We start from the raw sequence: 16966 nt of genomic DNA on the forward strand, positions 1-16966 counted from the left end.
AATCCAAGGACTGGTGTCCTTATAAGCAGAGGAAAAGAGATGCAGACACACGAGGCAGAAGATGCCACGTGCTAATAGAGGCAGAGATTGGAACGATGCGTGTGTAGACCAAGGAGCCCCCGGGACCGATGGCCACCACCAGAAGCTGGAAGAGGCAAGGAAGGAGTGTCCCGGGCAGGTTCAGAGGGGACCGGGCCCCGCCGATGCCGTAGTCTCGGACTCCCAGCCTCCAGACCGTGAGACAGTAAATTCTGTTGTGTTAAGCCCACCTGTTGTTGGAACCTTGTTACGGCAGCCCTGGGAGAGGGACGCAGCCCCAGGGCAGGCCCCTCCAAACCCTTCCCCAACCGCCTAAAACCCCGGGCTGATTTCTTACCTCGGAGCAGTGGTTCTGAAAGAGCAGCCCACAGACGTGGTGACACATGCAGGTTCCACAGACCTGTGGAATCATAACCGCTGGAGCGGCACCCGCCGGACTCTGCCTGTCCAGGCCGTCCCGGCCATTCTGGTGTAGCTAGAGTTTGAGCATTGCCGCCTTAGACGGAGTATGAAATAGCATGTCCTTGCTTCCAAGATGTGCTTCTCGCATTCTTCGTTTTTCTGAAATCAAATGCATCTCGGTGTCTCTGTAAAATCGTAAGTCACTGGTGTCTCTTGCATCATTTGTGTGTTAGAATCCATGAAAAATAGTGCATACAACATCCATCCGATATGCCTGTTCGTGTTGCTTGTTTAAGAAGCTCCAACCGCCGTAGAAGTGATTCCTGGTGCTCTGGGATTTTAAAGAAGTTTGTGTCCTGGCCATGGGAAGTGCACTGGGCACGTTGAGACGTGGGGTGACCTTCAGAAATGCCTCCCGGGAAGCATTGAAACCTTCCATTCGTCTCTGATGCGTCGATGCATCGTCTCTGATGCTTCCGTTCGTCAGCTTGAGGCCCACCCTCTGGGTCCTACTCCCATGTCATCACTGTGACCTTCCTTCCCGCCACTCCTGCTGGCCTTTCCGAAGGCCCTCTGGTCTCGAGGCTTTACTTCAAAGATACACTACTTGCTCAGAGAGGGGCCCCCTGACTGCAGGAAGTAATGCATTTGGTTGATTTGTTTTCTTCCCTCGCTTCTGGAGGCATTTCCCTATGAAGCTTGCAGATCCCCCCCCCCCGCCCCCTGTCCCTGCCCACTTAGAAACTGAGCCTCAGATAAAAATGGTGTGCGGTTAGGAGGCTGGTATTTAAGACAGAACATCTGTTCTGTCACACTTTAACAACACAGCTGCTAAAGCAGGAGAAAATTAATTAAAAGTGTCACTCATGTGGCTGTTCAAATTACATTTCTACTTCTTCTCCACAGAGCATTCACGTATACGTTATAAAATGTTGTGGTGTCCTGAATCATTAATTTTGTTTAAATTATTATAAATTGCTCACTGACACAACAAAAATGAGGAAACTGGGGAGACGAGATTTTATTTGCACAGAGTTTGTATTTTTTTATCTTTATTTTTTTTAGAGAGAGAGAAAGCACGAGTGGGGCAGAGGGAAGTAGAGACTCCCAAGCAGTCTCCGTGCTCAGTGCAGAACCGGACGTAGGGCTCGATCTCACGACTGTGAGAGCATGATCTGAGCCAGAGTGAGAGTCAGATGCTCAACAGACCGAGCCACCCAGCACCCCTTCACAGTGTTTAAAGGATGAGTTTTAGTAACATGCTGTGGGTCAGTGTAAACACACACACACACACACACACACACACACACACAACACGTATTCCATTCTTGTAGAAGTTTCACTGCTCTTTACCCTCCCTTCTCTCCCCAGTGTTGCTGACGTTTTCTAGAACAATGATGACCCACGTCCCAACTTGTATGTTGGTTTATTTTCTCACTTTTCCCACCATGTCCATCCCATAGCAAAGAAAGACTCTTATATTCACATTCCCACAAGATCCCCCAAGAGATCTTAGCGTTTTTAAGTTTGTTCATTTATTTAGAAAAGTGTTTCACCAGGGTGCTCCGTTTGTCGGGAGCTCAGCGGGCCATGCTCCTGAGATCCCTGCCCTTGATACATGTTCACAAAGGCAATAATTCAAGGAGAAAGCAGTCAGTGTAATGAAAGCAGTAAAACAGTTATTAACTATTCAGAGAACTGAGGGCTTACGTCTAGCTGGAGGGGGTCAGAAATGTTAGCTGAAATTAAGACACACTTGTGTAGGGAATGTTTTTAGATTCATAGAATGCCCGGGCAGAAGGAAGTTTACAGACTCTCTAACCCCAGCATTTTCTAATGTGGTTTAAGCGACAGAGCCCTTTCTTCAGAAGGAAACTTCTCACAGGGACGCCCAGCATGGCAATGGTGGCCCGTGAGGGCTCCCAGGAGCTCCCTTTGGAAACCTCTGGTCTAGTTCAGTTGCCTCATGTTGCAGATTAAATAAATGTGGGGGCAAAAGGGTCAAGTCATGAGAAGAGTCCACTTGAAGGAAATAAAAATCCGCTGTAGCAAGAGCCTTTGTGCGACAGCACAGGAAACACGTTTGGCTTGTTTAAGTGGAGATTTTGGAGGCATTTCTATACAAGACGCTTGCAGCATTGGCCTGCCTCAGATACTGAATAATCCTAACCTTAGTCTGATGAGAGAACGGTGCTTGGAAGGTTCTAGAATGCCTCGTAGAATGTGGTTTTTCTGTGGCAGACGCCTAAGAAATCTGCAACTCGGTCCTTGTTAGTCGACTTGGTTGTTGACGGTTGATGCAGTCAACAAACTTGCAATGCCTCTGTGATAAAACTTAACTCTCGATTATCTTTCATACTTTTTAAAAACCAAGGTTAGTCTTTGTAACAGGTAATTGGCAACTTCGAGGTTATTCAAAAGAACGCCCCTCAGCCTCTGAACTGACTTCGCCCAACCTCACAGGTTCCTGAGGGTGCACCCTGTCAATGATTTCTTTACCCACCATTTAATCCGCAAATATCAGGTGGCTGCTTCCTGTGAACAAGACACTGTACGTGTCCCTTTGTGGGAATTAAAGCTATGCTGAGAGCGTTTCCAAAATGCCAAATAGAGTAGAAGAGATTAGACGTAAGTAATCATCGGAACTCAGATTGGAACATACTTGGCTTTGGCCAAAATTCATCACGGGACTTCTGGAATCGCAAGCAGGCAGGTGACAGGAAGCATTGTCACAGGTCTGATGGATGTGGCGATCCCTGCAGCTGCAGGAAGTGCACGGGAAGAGCCTCGAGTTGGAGCCGGAGACCCCGGTGGGGGTCCAGGCTCGGCCACACTCGGCACAAATGGATGCATCATTGCCCCTGTGGTTTGCCTGATCTGGCAAAACGAGCCAGGCTGAGCTCCTTCCTTCCTTCTCTGGATTCTGTGAATTCTGCCAAACCCCTCACACCTTCCCCCAGGTTGATGCATACAGGGCATAAAAATGACACCACGATTTCAACGCATAAGTCTTGAAACCTAAAGCTTTATGACTCAACAACCCCAAGACACCAGCTGAATCTCAGCCATTGTCATGAGCCCTGAGTGTCACTCACAGTTTCTGGAGCAAGAGGTCACACGTGACCATACAAAGTCAACGTGACATTTTTCGCCATCGTTTGTGAGTGTGTAAAACACCCCATTGATTTCTACAAACCCCACTGAGTGATTCACTTAGGCTGCTGCATGGATGGAAGTGTGACCTCATCCAAGGTCCCCAGACGCACAGAATTAGGCGGAAGCAAAACCCAGTGCTGTGGGCTGTGGCAGGCAGACCCCCCAAATGCCAGGGTTTATGCCAGCGATCACAAGGTCTCGAAATCAAACAGCAACAAAATCTGTCTGCCGCGTCGACTAGGAAATACTGTCTCTAGGACAAATATGTTAATCATCCACGAAAGCACCGGTAGCTTGGCTGAGTCCCTGTTTAGCAGTATGATAATATCGCCTCCATGTATAAACTCTGCGTAGCCGGCATACATAATGCATGAGCTGGCAAATAAAGAGATCTGGATTCCGTGCACTGAGGAGCCGCGCCGACTGTCTCTACCAGAGCCTTCGCCTTTTCTCGCACTCCCAGCAGCTGGTTTTGAGACCATTCATCAGTGCTCCCGCCATGCGCAGTGAACTCCATTGTCCGCACGCCGTGGGTTTAGCCCTGCTTGGAAATGATCTGTCACATAAACATCCTCCAAGGATGGAGAGGAAAGGAAGGAAGACAAACACTGTCTCGGTGAATTTTTTTTTTTTTATTGTGATGATTTTTTTTTTTCGTTTCCAGTTTTGTGTCCTTTTTAATCACTTCATTTGCATGTGTAATTGTCACTTTTCCCCATGCAGTCAAGCAAGTGTAAATGAATGTTCTGGCATAAACGGCACCAGAAACCAGAAGCGCAAACGTGAAGATTTTTCTGTTGCACGTCTATTGCGTAATTTAGTCTTTTCTTTGTGAAATCTGAATGCTTCGCCTCTGACCGCGGGGACTCCGTGGGTCAAAACTCCCATACGCATTGGTTGTGGATTTGCTTGCTACGGTTTATTTTTTATCTCCCCTCAGGAACAATATACATTTGGAAGTCAGATATCTCACTTGAGCCAAAATGGTCTCGGTCACTAACCAAAGTTTTTAGAAAACCAAATGTTGTTTATATGTCTTTGTAAGCAAAGGCCAAGCAAATAGAACGAGCTTTCTCTGTCGGCGAACACACGGTTCTGCATCTGGGTTTGACAGGTTTTTTTTTTAATGTTTATTTATTTTTGAGACAATGTGAGAGACAGAGTGCAAGCAGCAGAGGGGCAGACAGAGGGAGACACAGAATCCGAAGCGGGCTCCAGGCTCCGAGCTGTCAGCCCAGAGCCCGATGCGGGGCTCGAACTCATGAACCGTGAGATCATGACCTGAGCCGAAGTTGGATTCTTAACCGACTGAGCCACTCAGGTGCCCCTCTGCATCTGGGTTTGAACATATTAGCGCTCTCACTGCATGTTCCAGGGGTCCACCAGCTATGACACAGGCTTACCCACCAGGGACTTCAGAAATATCAGGACAGGACGAAGAGAATCGTGATAAATGTTTTTACATCCACCCATCATGTTCATAAGCGTGCGCGCCGTGTGAATGTCAGAGTGCACGTGGAAGGGGATCTCAGTTCACATGCGTGTACAGAACGGGAAATGGACTATTTCACCCAGTTGCTGAGAGGAATTTGCAGTGAGGTATAACCGTATGCTTTCAAAAGCATGCCCCCTGTCCTAAGACCAGACAAAACTGTCCAGATCCCAGAAGGCCAGGCTGAGAGGGAGCAGAGCAGTGATATTCACTCTCTTCTGCCCTCCTTGGCTTCCACTTTGGGCTGAAAGTAGAATCTCCTTCTCGGTCCAGGTCTAGACCGTCGCCTCGGCCTCTTGCCCGTGTCTGCATTTCAGAGGGAGGCTCCGGTCGTACAATTCCTGTCTCCGGAGTAGGGTACGCCAGCCTCACAGAGGGACACGGAGGCAGTGTCACCCCAACACCCGGCACAGGGCCTGGCAAGTAGTGGGTGCCCAAAAGTGGTCGTAGCAGCCTTTGACGCTCTTACTAAGAGTAGACCTCGACAAGCCCGTACAATAAAACCTTGGTTTGTGAGCACAATTTGTTCCGGAAACATGCTTGTAAATCCAAAGCTCTTGTATATCAAAGCAAATTTCCCCAGAAGAAATCATGGAAACTCAGATGATTCGTTCCACAGCCCAAAAATATTCATCAAAAAATGACTACAATACCATAATATAATACAAGATACTAAAGAAAATACAAAATATAAAGAGAAAAACGAATTAACTTGCATTTACCTTTGAAAACCTTCGTGGCGGGTGCGAGGGAGACGAGAGAGAGGAGGACTATTGTGTAGGACAACTTTCAGTATCACTAACCATCACTGCTGTCGATTGGCCCAATGGAATCTTTTCTGCACGGGGGCCGTTGTATATGTTCGCACGGATGTTGACTACAGTACGGTATCAATAAACTCTTGTCATAGACTGTATTTAATATTACTGGCAATAAGGCAGCCGAGGAAAGGGTCTATATCTGCAGGCGGCCTGACCTAGAATGAAGCAAAGCCTTCTTCAGGTTACTCTTGTCTGGAAAAGCAAAGGACTGTCCATAGGTGCTTGGAGGTGACAAAAAATACACCAGTGCCAGTTGGGGGCACCTTCCAATGTTGTGAAAAGTCAGGGATTTCTGCCAAACACCACCTCCTGAGACCAGCATCTGAGCATGGGAGACGATCACCCACAGCCCCGCAGGGAGTGAGAGAGAGAAAGAGAGAAGAACCATTGGCTCAGTTGTGATCACACGGCATCTGGCATCACATACGACTTGTGTTGTGCAACATCACTCCTCTATAAAGTTAAGATTTGTTAGAAATGTTTGCTCGTCTTGCGGGACACTCACAGAACACGTGACTCAAAATCCAGGCTTGACTGTCTTCTGCACGTGAGACCCAGAGGAGAAAAGGCGCAGAGCTGGAACCAGGGCAGGCTCCCCAACCATGTCCCCGCCTGCGGGAGTCAACTTGCTCACCTCTGAACCGTGTGCCTTCTGGTGATTTTGCTCACGACACGGCATCAAAGCCTATTTTTGTGCATTTTGTATTTCATCCTGGTCTATTTTGTTCTAGACAGTGAGTCCCTGACAGCAAATACTTTGTCTGTTTCTGGCCGTTTCCCCTGGACCTGGCAGCGTGCCTTGCACACACGGAATCTCTATGTATGTTTGTCGCATTGAATTACACGCAAAGTGAAAAGAAGCCGTGAACAGGAGCTGTCAGAATCACCGTTGAGCAGAGTCCTGTAGGGTTCTGGCTGTCTGTAAAGCAAAAAGCCAGATTTTCCAGGTTTCAGTCACAATAACGTGTGCACGGATAACAGAGAGGCAGTGACAACATAGCCAAGAGCTTTGTACTGTACAAAACAACGCGTTTAATCAGTGAGGTGTTGGCTTGTATGTGCATTAGATTTTTTTGGAAGAAGAGGAAGGAAGACCAGTTTCAAACTTCAGTGAGTCCCTCCTAAGACTCGTTAGTAAACGTGTTCTTGTTTACAGTGGGTGTAGGGATCTCCCTTTTTGTGATAAGCTCTCCCCAAATCCTGCGTATGCTGTTAGTGTATTGGGTGTGTCCTTTCTCTTCTGAGAGAAGTTGTAGGTGAACGCTAGCCCAGGTCTGATAAAAGTATCACAAAGTCTAAGCATCTTATTCCAAATTGAGAATCCCCTGCTTTTTCGTTATTTCTTATGAGAAAATTGTTTGTGGTTGAGGTGTTTCTCTTTTTTTTTTTTTTAATTTATTTTTAACATTTATTTATTTTTGAGAGACAGAGACAGAGCACGAGTGGGGGTGGGGCAGAGAGAGAGGGAGACACAGAGTCCGAAGCAGGCTCCAGGCTCTGAGCCGTCAGCTCAGAGCCCGATGCGGGGCTCGAACTCCCCAACCATGAGATCATGACCTGAGCTGAAGTTGGATGCTCACCGACTGAGCCACCCAGGTGCCCCAAGGTGGGTTTCTAAATTACCTGCCAATTTTGAGGAGCCTGACCACCATAGAAATCTCAAACCCGTTTGGGTAATCTTAAAACCCACCTAGGGCATTTTCTCCCCAGAGGAGGGTCTGACCTTCGGACAGGATCTGGAAGGTTAGAATCAGTAGGTTTAAATTATACACAGGGGCTGCTTTTTAACTTTTGTTTTGTGTCCTCTTTAAACGTATTTCTTGTGTGTTTTGTTTCTGTTTGGCTATTCTAAAGAATCTTGTATATTAAAACAGTGGTGAATACAGCACAGTTGTGGTGTGGCTCTCAAGGAAAAGAACGCCTTTCAACCCTTATAGACGGAGGCAGTTATGCTTGGCACTTAGAGAAAAGGTAGGTGGGGGCTGAGGGGTGACCACGCACCCACAGAGAGCCAAAAAGCTGGATTCTAAAACACAGAGACATGGGATGGGGTTAAGAGATCCTTCCTTAGCCTGATTTCCGTGTGCTGCCCTGATATGTCATGGCCAAGTATGTGCTGAAAAGGTCTTTGTTCGTTAGCCATTAATCCATTCGGCAAGCATTTTGTATACAGCGCTGAGTCCCGGATTCTGAATAGGCACCGGGGACCCAGATTTCCAGCATGAGGATTTCAGATTGTGTGTGTCTGTCTGTCTGTCTTCTGTTCTCTGGGGGTGTGGTGGGAACCTGGTAGGAGCAGTTACATTTTTTTTTTTTTTTCATTTCAATTCGGCACAGCAATTGCTACCCTTGGTACCAGGGACCCTTTTTGAGTGACAGATGAGGGAGAACCCAGGAGAAGCTTCTGCAGCAGCAGTAAAGAGATAAATCCCTAAACAGCACAGGGACAGGCCCCAGCACGGTTGTGGTGGGCGAAGGGCAGGAAAGGGCAGTTTGCAGTCACACACACACACACACACAACGCAAATGTCAAAGAAAGGCGAGAAGATGGCCCACTTCACTCAAAATCTGAGAATTGTGCATTAAACCAATGCCAAGTACTGTGTCTGCCCACTGGAGCCATTGTCGTAATGCAGACCTCCCCCCCCCCCCCGCCATGAACTGTAAGTTAGAGAGCGTGAGTCTATATCGACTAGGACTCAGATGCCTCTGCCTGAGGCGGTAGACGGCTGCCCCACGTCTCACGCATAACCCCCCGGGACCCTCCCCATCACCACGTGACCCCAGCCCCCCTCGAGAGAGGTCCCTTCCCCTCTGTTGGCCAAAGGCATGAGAGCCGGTGAGTATGACAGCAGGGCCCGGACGCTTTAGGAGCCCCCGTGTGTCCCCCTTGCTCACCTCCTCCTGCTGTGACCCAGTTCGTTCCCGACGAGGGCTGGGAGCTTCAGCCTGGGTCCCAGAACCAGGACACCACACGGAGAACCCAGTGTAGCCGCGTGTTTACCAGGACGTGACATTAGCAAGAAATAAGCTTTCATTTTTTTAAGCACTGAAGGTAGGGGCTCTGTGTTTGGACCCTGAAGCTGGTTTAGTGAAAGCTGACCATAAAACCTTTCAACACAGCAGTCGCAGTGCCGGTAGCTAGCTTAACTGACGGTCTCGTCCACGCGCAAAGATACGAGCGAGAGAGTTTTCTGCAGCGCCGCTTATGGTAACGAAGAACAAAAGGAAACAGCCTAAATTTCCGTCAGCAGGGAAGGCACCAAATAAATTGTAGTATGTATACATTGTTAATTATAATGTATATAATATATATTATATATAAATTTATAATATATAATATAAATTATATATACAATTTATATACATCACTTATATATATAAATTATATATACATGTATATATATCCATACAATGGAATACTATACATCTGTTACAGCTTTTCAAAATTACTTACATAATTGTACATTGCAGTATTTACCACGGTATTTACCATTCAGCAACTTCATGTTCTCAGGCAAGTTTACGTTTTTCATGTTCGTCCACGTCAGCAGGTGTGGATTGACTCATTCATTTCATGCGCTCTCCAACCTTCTCCATGTGAATGCGCTGATTTAAGCCGCCCCGTCTCCCGCTAGGGGTTAGCTGGGCCACTGTTGCTCAGGCACAGGCGCTGTTGAGAAGGACCTCCTACGCGCCTCCTCACGGGTGTGTGCAGGGGTGTGTGCAACGGTGCTTGCAAGACGCTCCGCCGTGGAGATGTAGGCCGCACGGCACCGAGCATCGTCACCTCTCACGGCAGTGCCGACTCCAAACAATTGCTCACTCGCGTGCTGCCCGTTTGGCCCCATCTCCAGATGCTGGGCTACGATGTATGTGACAAACATGACATTGTGGACACAGACCATGTGACAAAAATGTCTTTTAATTCTTTTAATGCTTATTTGTTACTTTGAGAGAGAGAGAGAGACAGAATGCTAGCAGGGGAGGAGCAGAGAGAGAGGGAGACACAGAATCCGAAGCAGACTCCAGGCTCCGAGCTGTCAGCACAGAGCCCAATGTGGGGCTCGAACCCACAAACTGTGACACCGTGACCTGAGCCGAAGTCTGACGTGTAACCGACTGAGCCCCCCAGGCGCCCCGCGAAAGTATCTTTTAAGTGGTGCAGGAGGACGATAAGTCACCTCAAGGTAACAGTTACCTCTGGGAAGGGAGCAGGCTGAGATCAGGGAAGGGTGGACAGGTGCCCTCAAGCCCATGTTTTATTTAAAAACAAAGACAAAAACAAAACACTGAGGCAATAGGGTTCGGCCTTAAGATTTGAGAAAAGCTGCTGGTTTCTATGCAGGTGTTTTTATGTTACTTGAACCTGTTTAAAATATCTGTGTGTGTGCAAATATGACCACATATACACAGAGAATCATCTTAAGACATTTTGGAGACATTTAGGTCACCTCTGGGAAGTGGGAGTCAGAAGGGTATTTCACTTGTCACTTTATTCTGTTCTTCAGTGTTTGCATTTTTTTAGCAACATATATCAAGTTAATGAATTAAAAACTGAGGAGGGATGAGTTTCTTACTGTGTGGGTTGGATGGAAGGCTTCAGACTCTCAGAACCTGCGTTTTCTCATCTGTAAGATCGACTTTGGAGGGCTACTGTGAGCGTTATGAATTACTCATGTCAAACATCTTGCAGAGTGCCTCTACATAGTAGGCACTAAATAAATAATAGTTGTTTACATTATTAATCAAAATGCAGGATAGGATACGCTCTGTATGTGAATTTACTCCCCCTGAAACGTGCAGAGGAAATAGATGTAGTGTCTTTATTTCTCAATAACTGATCTGTTCTTCCACATGAGCTCCCCATGGGGGAAAATGGATCTTTGAGCCGGGAAACTTAGTTTGATTCAATAATTTAAACCCACAGCCAGTGTTTAAACCCCTTTCGGTGAGGGCTGTCTCTTTAGATTTAAACACCTAGACTCTCAGATCACTGCTGCCTGCGCCCCTGGGGAGATGGTGTCGGATTGAGCAAACAAAAATACAGGACATGCAGTTCCCTTTAATTTCAGGCAAACAGCAAGTAATTTTTTTTTAGTGGTAAGTCCCAAATACTGCGTGGGACATATTTATACAAATATATATTTATATACTGTAGTGTTTATCTGAAATGCCCATGTGATTGAATATCCTATCTGTGGGTCAATGGTGGAGGGGGCATAGGGGGGAGAGGGAATAAGGTCCCAGGGCCTCCCGGACTTTGGATGTGCATTAGACAGTGTCTGGGTCCAGTCCCTGGGCAGTGGACAGGCTCTGAGTTCCGTGGCTGGTGCGACCCACAGGCTGTGTCTCAGCTCAGCCAGGGTCTGGGGTCTGAAGCCCCTTTGTTTTCCTGGCACATCCTCTTTGGGCCCTGGACTGGGACCGCTCTTTAGCCACTGCAGTGGGGTCTTTAAGCCTGACTACGGTGGAATCTGTGCCAGGTTTTGTGGCTCTCAATTGAGCCACTGGTCGGTGGCCCCAGAGAAGCACGCAGAAGGTACGATGACCCCAAGGAAGCTGAACTCCAGCCATCCCTCTCCCCAGACAGTCCATGTTCGCCTCCGGCTCAGATGTGGCCCATCTCTGTGAGCTCATAGAGTCCCAGAGTCCCCAGCCTGAAGCAGAGAGCAGGAAACAACCCGACGACCATGTCCCTGTGATGGCCCCTTCTCTGCCCACCCGCTTCCCACCTGCCTTCATTGTCCCCAGTCCCCCAGGATCACAGGGCTCCTTCCTGGACGCTCTGCGATCACCACTCAGCACTCACTCCGTGAACATGTAGTCAAGTACCCACTATATCCCGAGTACCATCCAGGTGCTAGAAATAACGGCAGGAAGACGGCATCCCATTTTGTCCCTATAAATTCCAGAGCTTACACCGTGGTGCAGTTGAACACGCGGACAGTGAGCAAATTCTGAAAATTTCTGTTATAAGGACCCAACTTTACAGAATGTGACAGTGACCTCTCTAAAGGGGAAGAAAACAGGGGCAGGTAGGGGCTGGTGGCATGGTCATGAGAGGTGCTCTTTCCCATTGGGTGGCTGGAGAAGGCATTTGAGCAGAGACTTCAACGAAGAAAAAAGCCATGCCAGCGTCTGGGGGCAGAGAGAATGATACGCGTCCTTCAGAATCTGCAGAAGTCCAGTGGATTCGCAGAGCGGGCAGAGAGGAGATCAGAAAGGTGGCCCACCTCATAGTCTACTTTCAAAACGATATAAAAATAATTTGGGAAGCCCCTTGTGCTTTCTGGACTCTCTTCTTGCTCACGAGAATAAGGCTGTTGACCATGGACCGAAGCCAAGGAAGTCTGTGCCTTCCCTCACACCGCGGGGCCCCGGGCTTCCTGGCAGCCTGGAGCTGGGAAGCCCCAAGCACGGTTCCGGGGGAGACGGACGCACGGGCGAAAGTCTACAACATAGCCCTGCTGTGGTCGCGAGTGTCTACCGGGTGTTCCAAGAGACCAGCGGAGGGGATGGCTTCTCTCGCAGGAAGCCGTCCAGGATTGGCTGCTTGAGCCGTTCACTCAAACTCCGCGCATGGCGTGTGATTTGTGTCGGTGCAAGGACCGTGGAGCGGGGAGGGGGTGAACCAAGTCAGGCTCTGTAAAATGATGTGAATGCGTTTCTGCAGCGGGAACATAGGGAGTTTTCATCGGGCCCCTTGTGATGAACGAGGGCCCGGAGGAAGACAGACAGCCTGCAGTACAAGGGCCGGTCCGGGCCCGCACGTGTGCAAGCTGTAAGGAAGGCCGGGGTTCTCTCCTGCTTCGTCTACACTAACAACCTTCTTTCTGTTTCTTGTCTGGCTCCCCCTCCCTACCTGCCCAGGTCCTGGAGTCCCCACGGTGACAGTGCACAACACAACGGATAAGAAAAGTAAGTGCCTTTTGCTCTTTTCTGGAACCTTCCCGTGCCGTGGCAGAGAGGAAGCTGAGCCTTGTGAGAGAGTCCAGCCCACGGAGTCCTGTCTGGAGACCCAGAGATGGGGATGTCCTCGCAGTTCAGAGTGACCCCCACGGCTGGCAGTATCGATCAAATGTCAGAGTCACCCAGACAGAAGGTGCCCCCGCCCCACAAGTGCTGAGGCCCGGAGGCCACCGCGACCATGCAGGGCCCCGCGTGGGGCGCTGAACAGGGCCCACGGCCCCCAGCTCCTCAGTCTGGCCCTCCCGACCCTCCCCTCCTCTTAGAACCTCCCACTGGGGGCCAAGGCTCCATGGGTGCTTTGAGACTCACCTGCCCTTGTGGCCGGGGGACACCCTCACAGCACGGAGGGCCTTCATGTGCATGCCGCTGCAGGGACGAAACTTTCCGGAGCCTCTTGAGGACCTCCCAGCACATTTTTGCTTGAGGGGACCCCGTGCAGGTTGACACGCACATGCAGAGGTCTGTCCCCTTCTTGGCCTTACTTCTTGACCTTCCTGTCCCCAAGGAACCCTACTGCCTCCTTCCTCCCAACTCCTCCCTCCTTCCTACCGGGGCACCACCCGCCTCCGCTCTGTACCCCGCCCTCGAACAGCAAGTCAGACCTGAGGCCCCGATGGCGGGGTGACCCTGCACGTCCCTCGAGTGTCACGGCAGCAGGCCATCAGTGACTCTGACTCCTGTCTCGGTGGTAGGGCTTCGAACGGCGCTGGCGAGGGGGAAAGCACGGAAGAGGGGGTCTCCCGCCGTCTGTTTAGACACTGGTTAAAAAGTGGTCAAAGTGTTCAAAAGTGGGTAAAACAGATTTATTTCAAGAGACAGCATTTAGAGAGTATTCCCAAATAATGACAGTATTCCACAAAGCTCATCAAATAATGACTAGAAATGCAAAATTTAAAAAAAAATCAGAAATAGATTTTTAAAATCACTTAAATGTAAAAAAAAAAAAAAAAAGACAAAAAGAGGGACATCAGATGGTTACAAAACCCACTCAAAACACTTGTGTGGCCCTCAAAGGGGAGAAGGGAGGGAGGGGGCTGTGTTGGCCTCCCTGTGTCCTGGGGGGGGGGGGGGGGGGCGGGGGTTCAGGGCGAAGCGTGCCCGGCCCCAGGCCTCATCTCCAGCACGACTGGGGAATGTTTCTAGGAGCCTGTGAGGTTTGGGGGTCTGGCCACACGTCCAGTAGGGACACGGTTTGACACAGGATTCCCTGGGCTGCACCCGCCTCCCCTGCCCGCCCCCAGGCTGCCCGCTCTTCCCGGCACAAGGGCTTGGAGAGTCCTGGGGAGCCTGCCCAGCGGGTCGGGCCAGGACCCCCACCCCAAGACAGGTGTCTGTGGGATCGACAGACACGGCCCGCGTGACAGCCCTCGAGTGTTCATGCCAGAATCTCCTTAGCTACGGATTTCACCAGAAAAGATGGAAGTATTTCACAAAGCCTCTGCTGGGGCATCCTTTTTTTCTGACGAAAACATTGATTATTCCATTAATACAAGAGGACATAGATAATTTCCCGATATTTCATGAAGTTTTTCCCTTCTTAAAAATCTACAGTCTGATGAAAACTGAATGAGGTGCGTGGCCAGTGGCTCCGCCCCAGTGTTGGTGTCTCACTCTCAAGGCCACGCCGGGTCACGGAGGCCGTCACTCCTGGGGGATGGCTGGTTACAGAGCACGTGGAACTATGCCCTATTTTTTTTTTTTTAATGTTTGTTTTTTGAGAAAAACAGAGCATGAGTGGGGGAGGGCAGAGAGAGAGGGAGGCACAGAATCCAAAGCAGGCTCCAGGCTCTGAGCCATCAGCACAGAGCCCGATGCGGGGCTGGAACTCACAGATTGTGAGATCATGACCCAAGCCGAAGTTGGACACTCAACCGACTGAGCCACCCAGGCGCCCCTGCCTTTTTTTTTTTTTTAATCTGTGGTCTAGTAAAAACACAAAACCATGTCTAGGCTTGCTTTTTTGTTTTTCTTTTGAAGAAAATTACGTGTAGCCCTTAAGAAAGCCATTCACTTAAACACTCTTACTTGGCTGGTTGGAAGACGCCACTCCTCGTCAGGGGTGATGCAGTGCCTGCTTTGGGGGAGGCCTTGAGCCTGCAGCCACGGCCAGGCCTGGACGTGGTCTCGCCTCCACAGCTGCTGAGGGCTGGGCGGGCCACGCGTGCGTCGGGTCCGATGCCAACCAGTGCGTGGGTTCCCGGTTTCCCTCGGGCCCACGTGGGGAGGAAAAGGAAGCAGATTTACATCTCAGGTGCTTAACAACACTGATAAAACGGTTCGCGTCTGCCATTTATAAAATCTGGCGATGTGCGTGCGGGTAAAGCGCTTTGAGAGAGGGTTGGGGCGAGAATTCACCACGTGCCCTGCAGCACACGCGGTCCAGGAGCACCCCCAGGCTGGGACGGTTCCCTGATTCTGCCGGGAGACCGCACGACTCCCCGCCCGTGTGGTTGCTCAGCTGTGCCGTCAGCCGCGAGACACTGGAGATGGCCGAGCCCCCTAACTTCAGGGAAGCATCTCACTGCTTGGGTTCGAGTGCCACAGCCGCGGCTGATGGCCCAACGAAAGAGAACAGGCGCTAGAAGGACTGTGTCCGCAGCGCGCGTTTGGCGTTGACGTGGGTGCTCCGGTCTTCTCCGCGTGCCATCGGGCAATGAACCTGAAGGTGCCACCGTTGTGCTCTCTCTGCGCGAAGTGCCGGTTGATGGGGAACCGACGGCCTTTATAGGGCACGACGACGCGTGCAGTTCCTTCCGGCCACACGTACTTCACAACGTTGCCTGCAGCCCAGTTCGCACTCTGGCGAGATGCCCGTTGCTGCGTCTGCAGTTCTCGCTGTAGCTCAGAGTTTTCCAGAACGTGGGCATAAGCCGCCAGGCTGGACAAAGAACGACTCCGTGGTTGAGTGGCTGGAGGCGCCCACTGCCCAAGAGGAGCAGAGCGGTTCATCAGGGTCTGATTTATGTGCAGACACGGTGGTCTGAGGGGAGACGGAGAGGCCTCCCGGATGCCCACTGCCCCCCACACGGTGCCCACAAGGCTGTCCATCATATTCATCCCTGTGGGTCAGGACATCAGACCTGCACAAAGGCTTCTTTTAAGGTTTGTTTTTTTTTTAATGTTTATTCATTTTTGAGAGACAGAGACAGAGCATCAGTGGGGGAGGGGTATAGAGCAAGAGAGGGGAGACAGAATCGGAAGCAGGCTCCAGGCTCCAAGCTGTCAGCACAGAGCCCAACACGGGGCTCGAACCCACAGACTGAGAGATCTTGACCTGAGCCAAAGTCGGACGCTCAACCGACTGAGCCACCCGGGCGCCCCAAAGGCTTCTTTTAAAGTAGAAGAACCTCGCGTGTCAGCTAGGGTCTGGCGGTGTCACGGAACCCTAACACAGCAGTCGCTTCAACGGGACGGAACACGTTGCTGTCTGTGTGCATCCCCGTCTGCCACGCCAGCTCCACAGTCATCATGCCCTCCTGCCTGCCCCACCGCTGGTCCGGCTCGTCACTTCCACCCTCGAGCGGCTTCGTGATGCAAAGTGGCCGGAAGGTGGAGAGAGGGCAAAGCACGACCGTCCCTGCAGGCTGGCTTCCTGCAAGGGCCACCCGCACGCCCGCGTTCCTGTTGCCGGTCACAGCTTAGTCCCGCGTCCCACTGGCTGTGGAGAACGCACAGAGATGGCTTTTGTCCCGGCTCCTTGCACCTCAGAGGAAGTCGGGGTTTCATGGCCGAGCGCTAACAGCTGCTGGGAGTGCCACCACCCAAATCTTCCCGTGGGAGTCTCCCGGGGCTCCCGTCCCAGCGTGGCGCACATGGGGCGCTGGATTCTGTCCCGGCTCTGGAGGCTGCGAGTTCAAGAGCGAGGTGTCAGCAGGCGGCTTTGTTCGGAGGCTGTAAGGGAGAGTCTGGTCCAGGTCTCTGCCCGGATTCTGGTGGCTTCTGGCAATTATGGGTGTTTCTTGGCTTGTGTGAGAGCCAGTCTGCCTCCTCACACGGCCTCCCTGTGTGCGTCCCTGTGTCCAAACGTCCCCCTTTTCCTAAGGACACCAGTCGTATTGGATCAGGGCCCCCGATGGCCTCAACT

At 50.6% G+C, this 16966-nt stretch overlaps 1 protein-coding gene across 3 annotated transcripts in view; it reads left to right on the forward strand.

The window, feature by feature from the left end:
* DPP6 (dipeptidyl peptidase like 6) overlaps nt 1-16966 on the forward strand; it is a 941878-nt gene that overhangs the window by 894932 nt on the left and 29980 nt on the right. For all 3 annotated transcript variants that reach the window (XM_040464519.1, XM_040464518.1, XM_040464517.1), the window contains exon 17: nt 12784-12831. In XM_040464519.1, coding sequence (XP_040320453.1) covers nt 12784-12831 — 48 coding nt within the window. The remainder of the gene's footprint in view (nt 1-12783; nt 12832-16966) is intronic.

This window comes from Herpailurus yagouaroundi, unplaced genomic scaffold (assembly GCF_014898765.1).
Source record: "Herpailurus yagouaroundi ecotype Mexico unplaced genomic scaffold, PumYag 483, whole genome shotgun sequence".
NCBI lineage: Eukaryota > Metazoa > Chordata > Mammalia > Carnivora > Felidae > Herpailurus > Herpailurus yagouaroundi.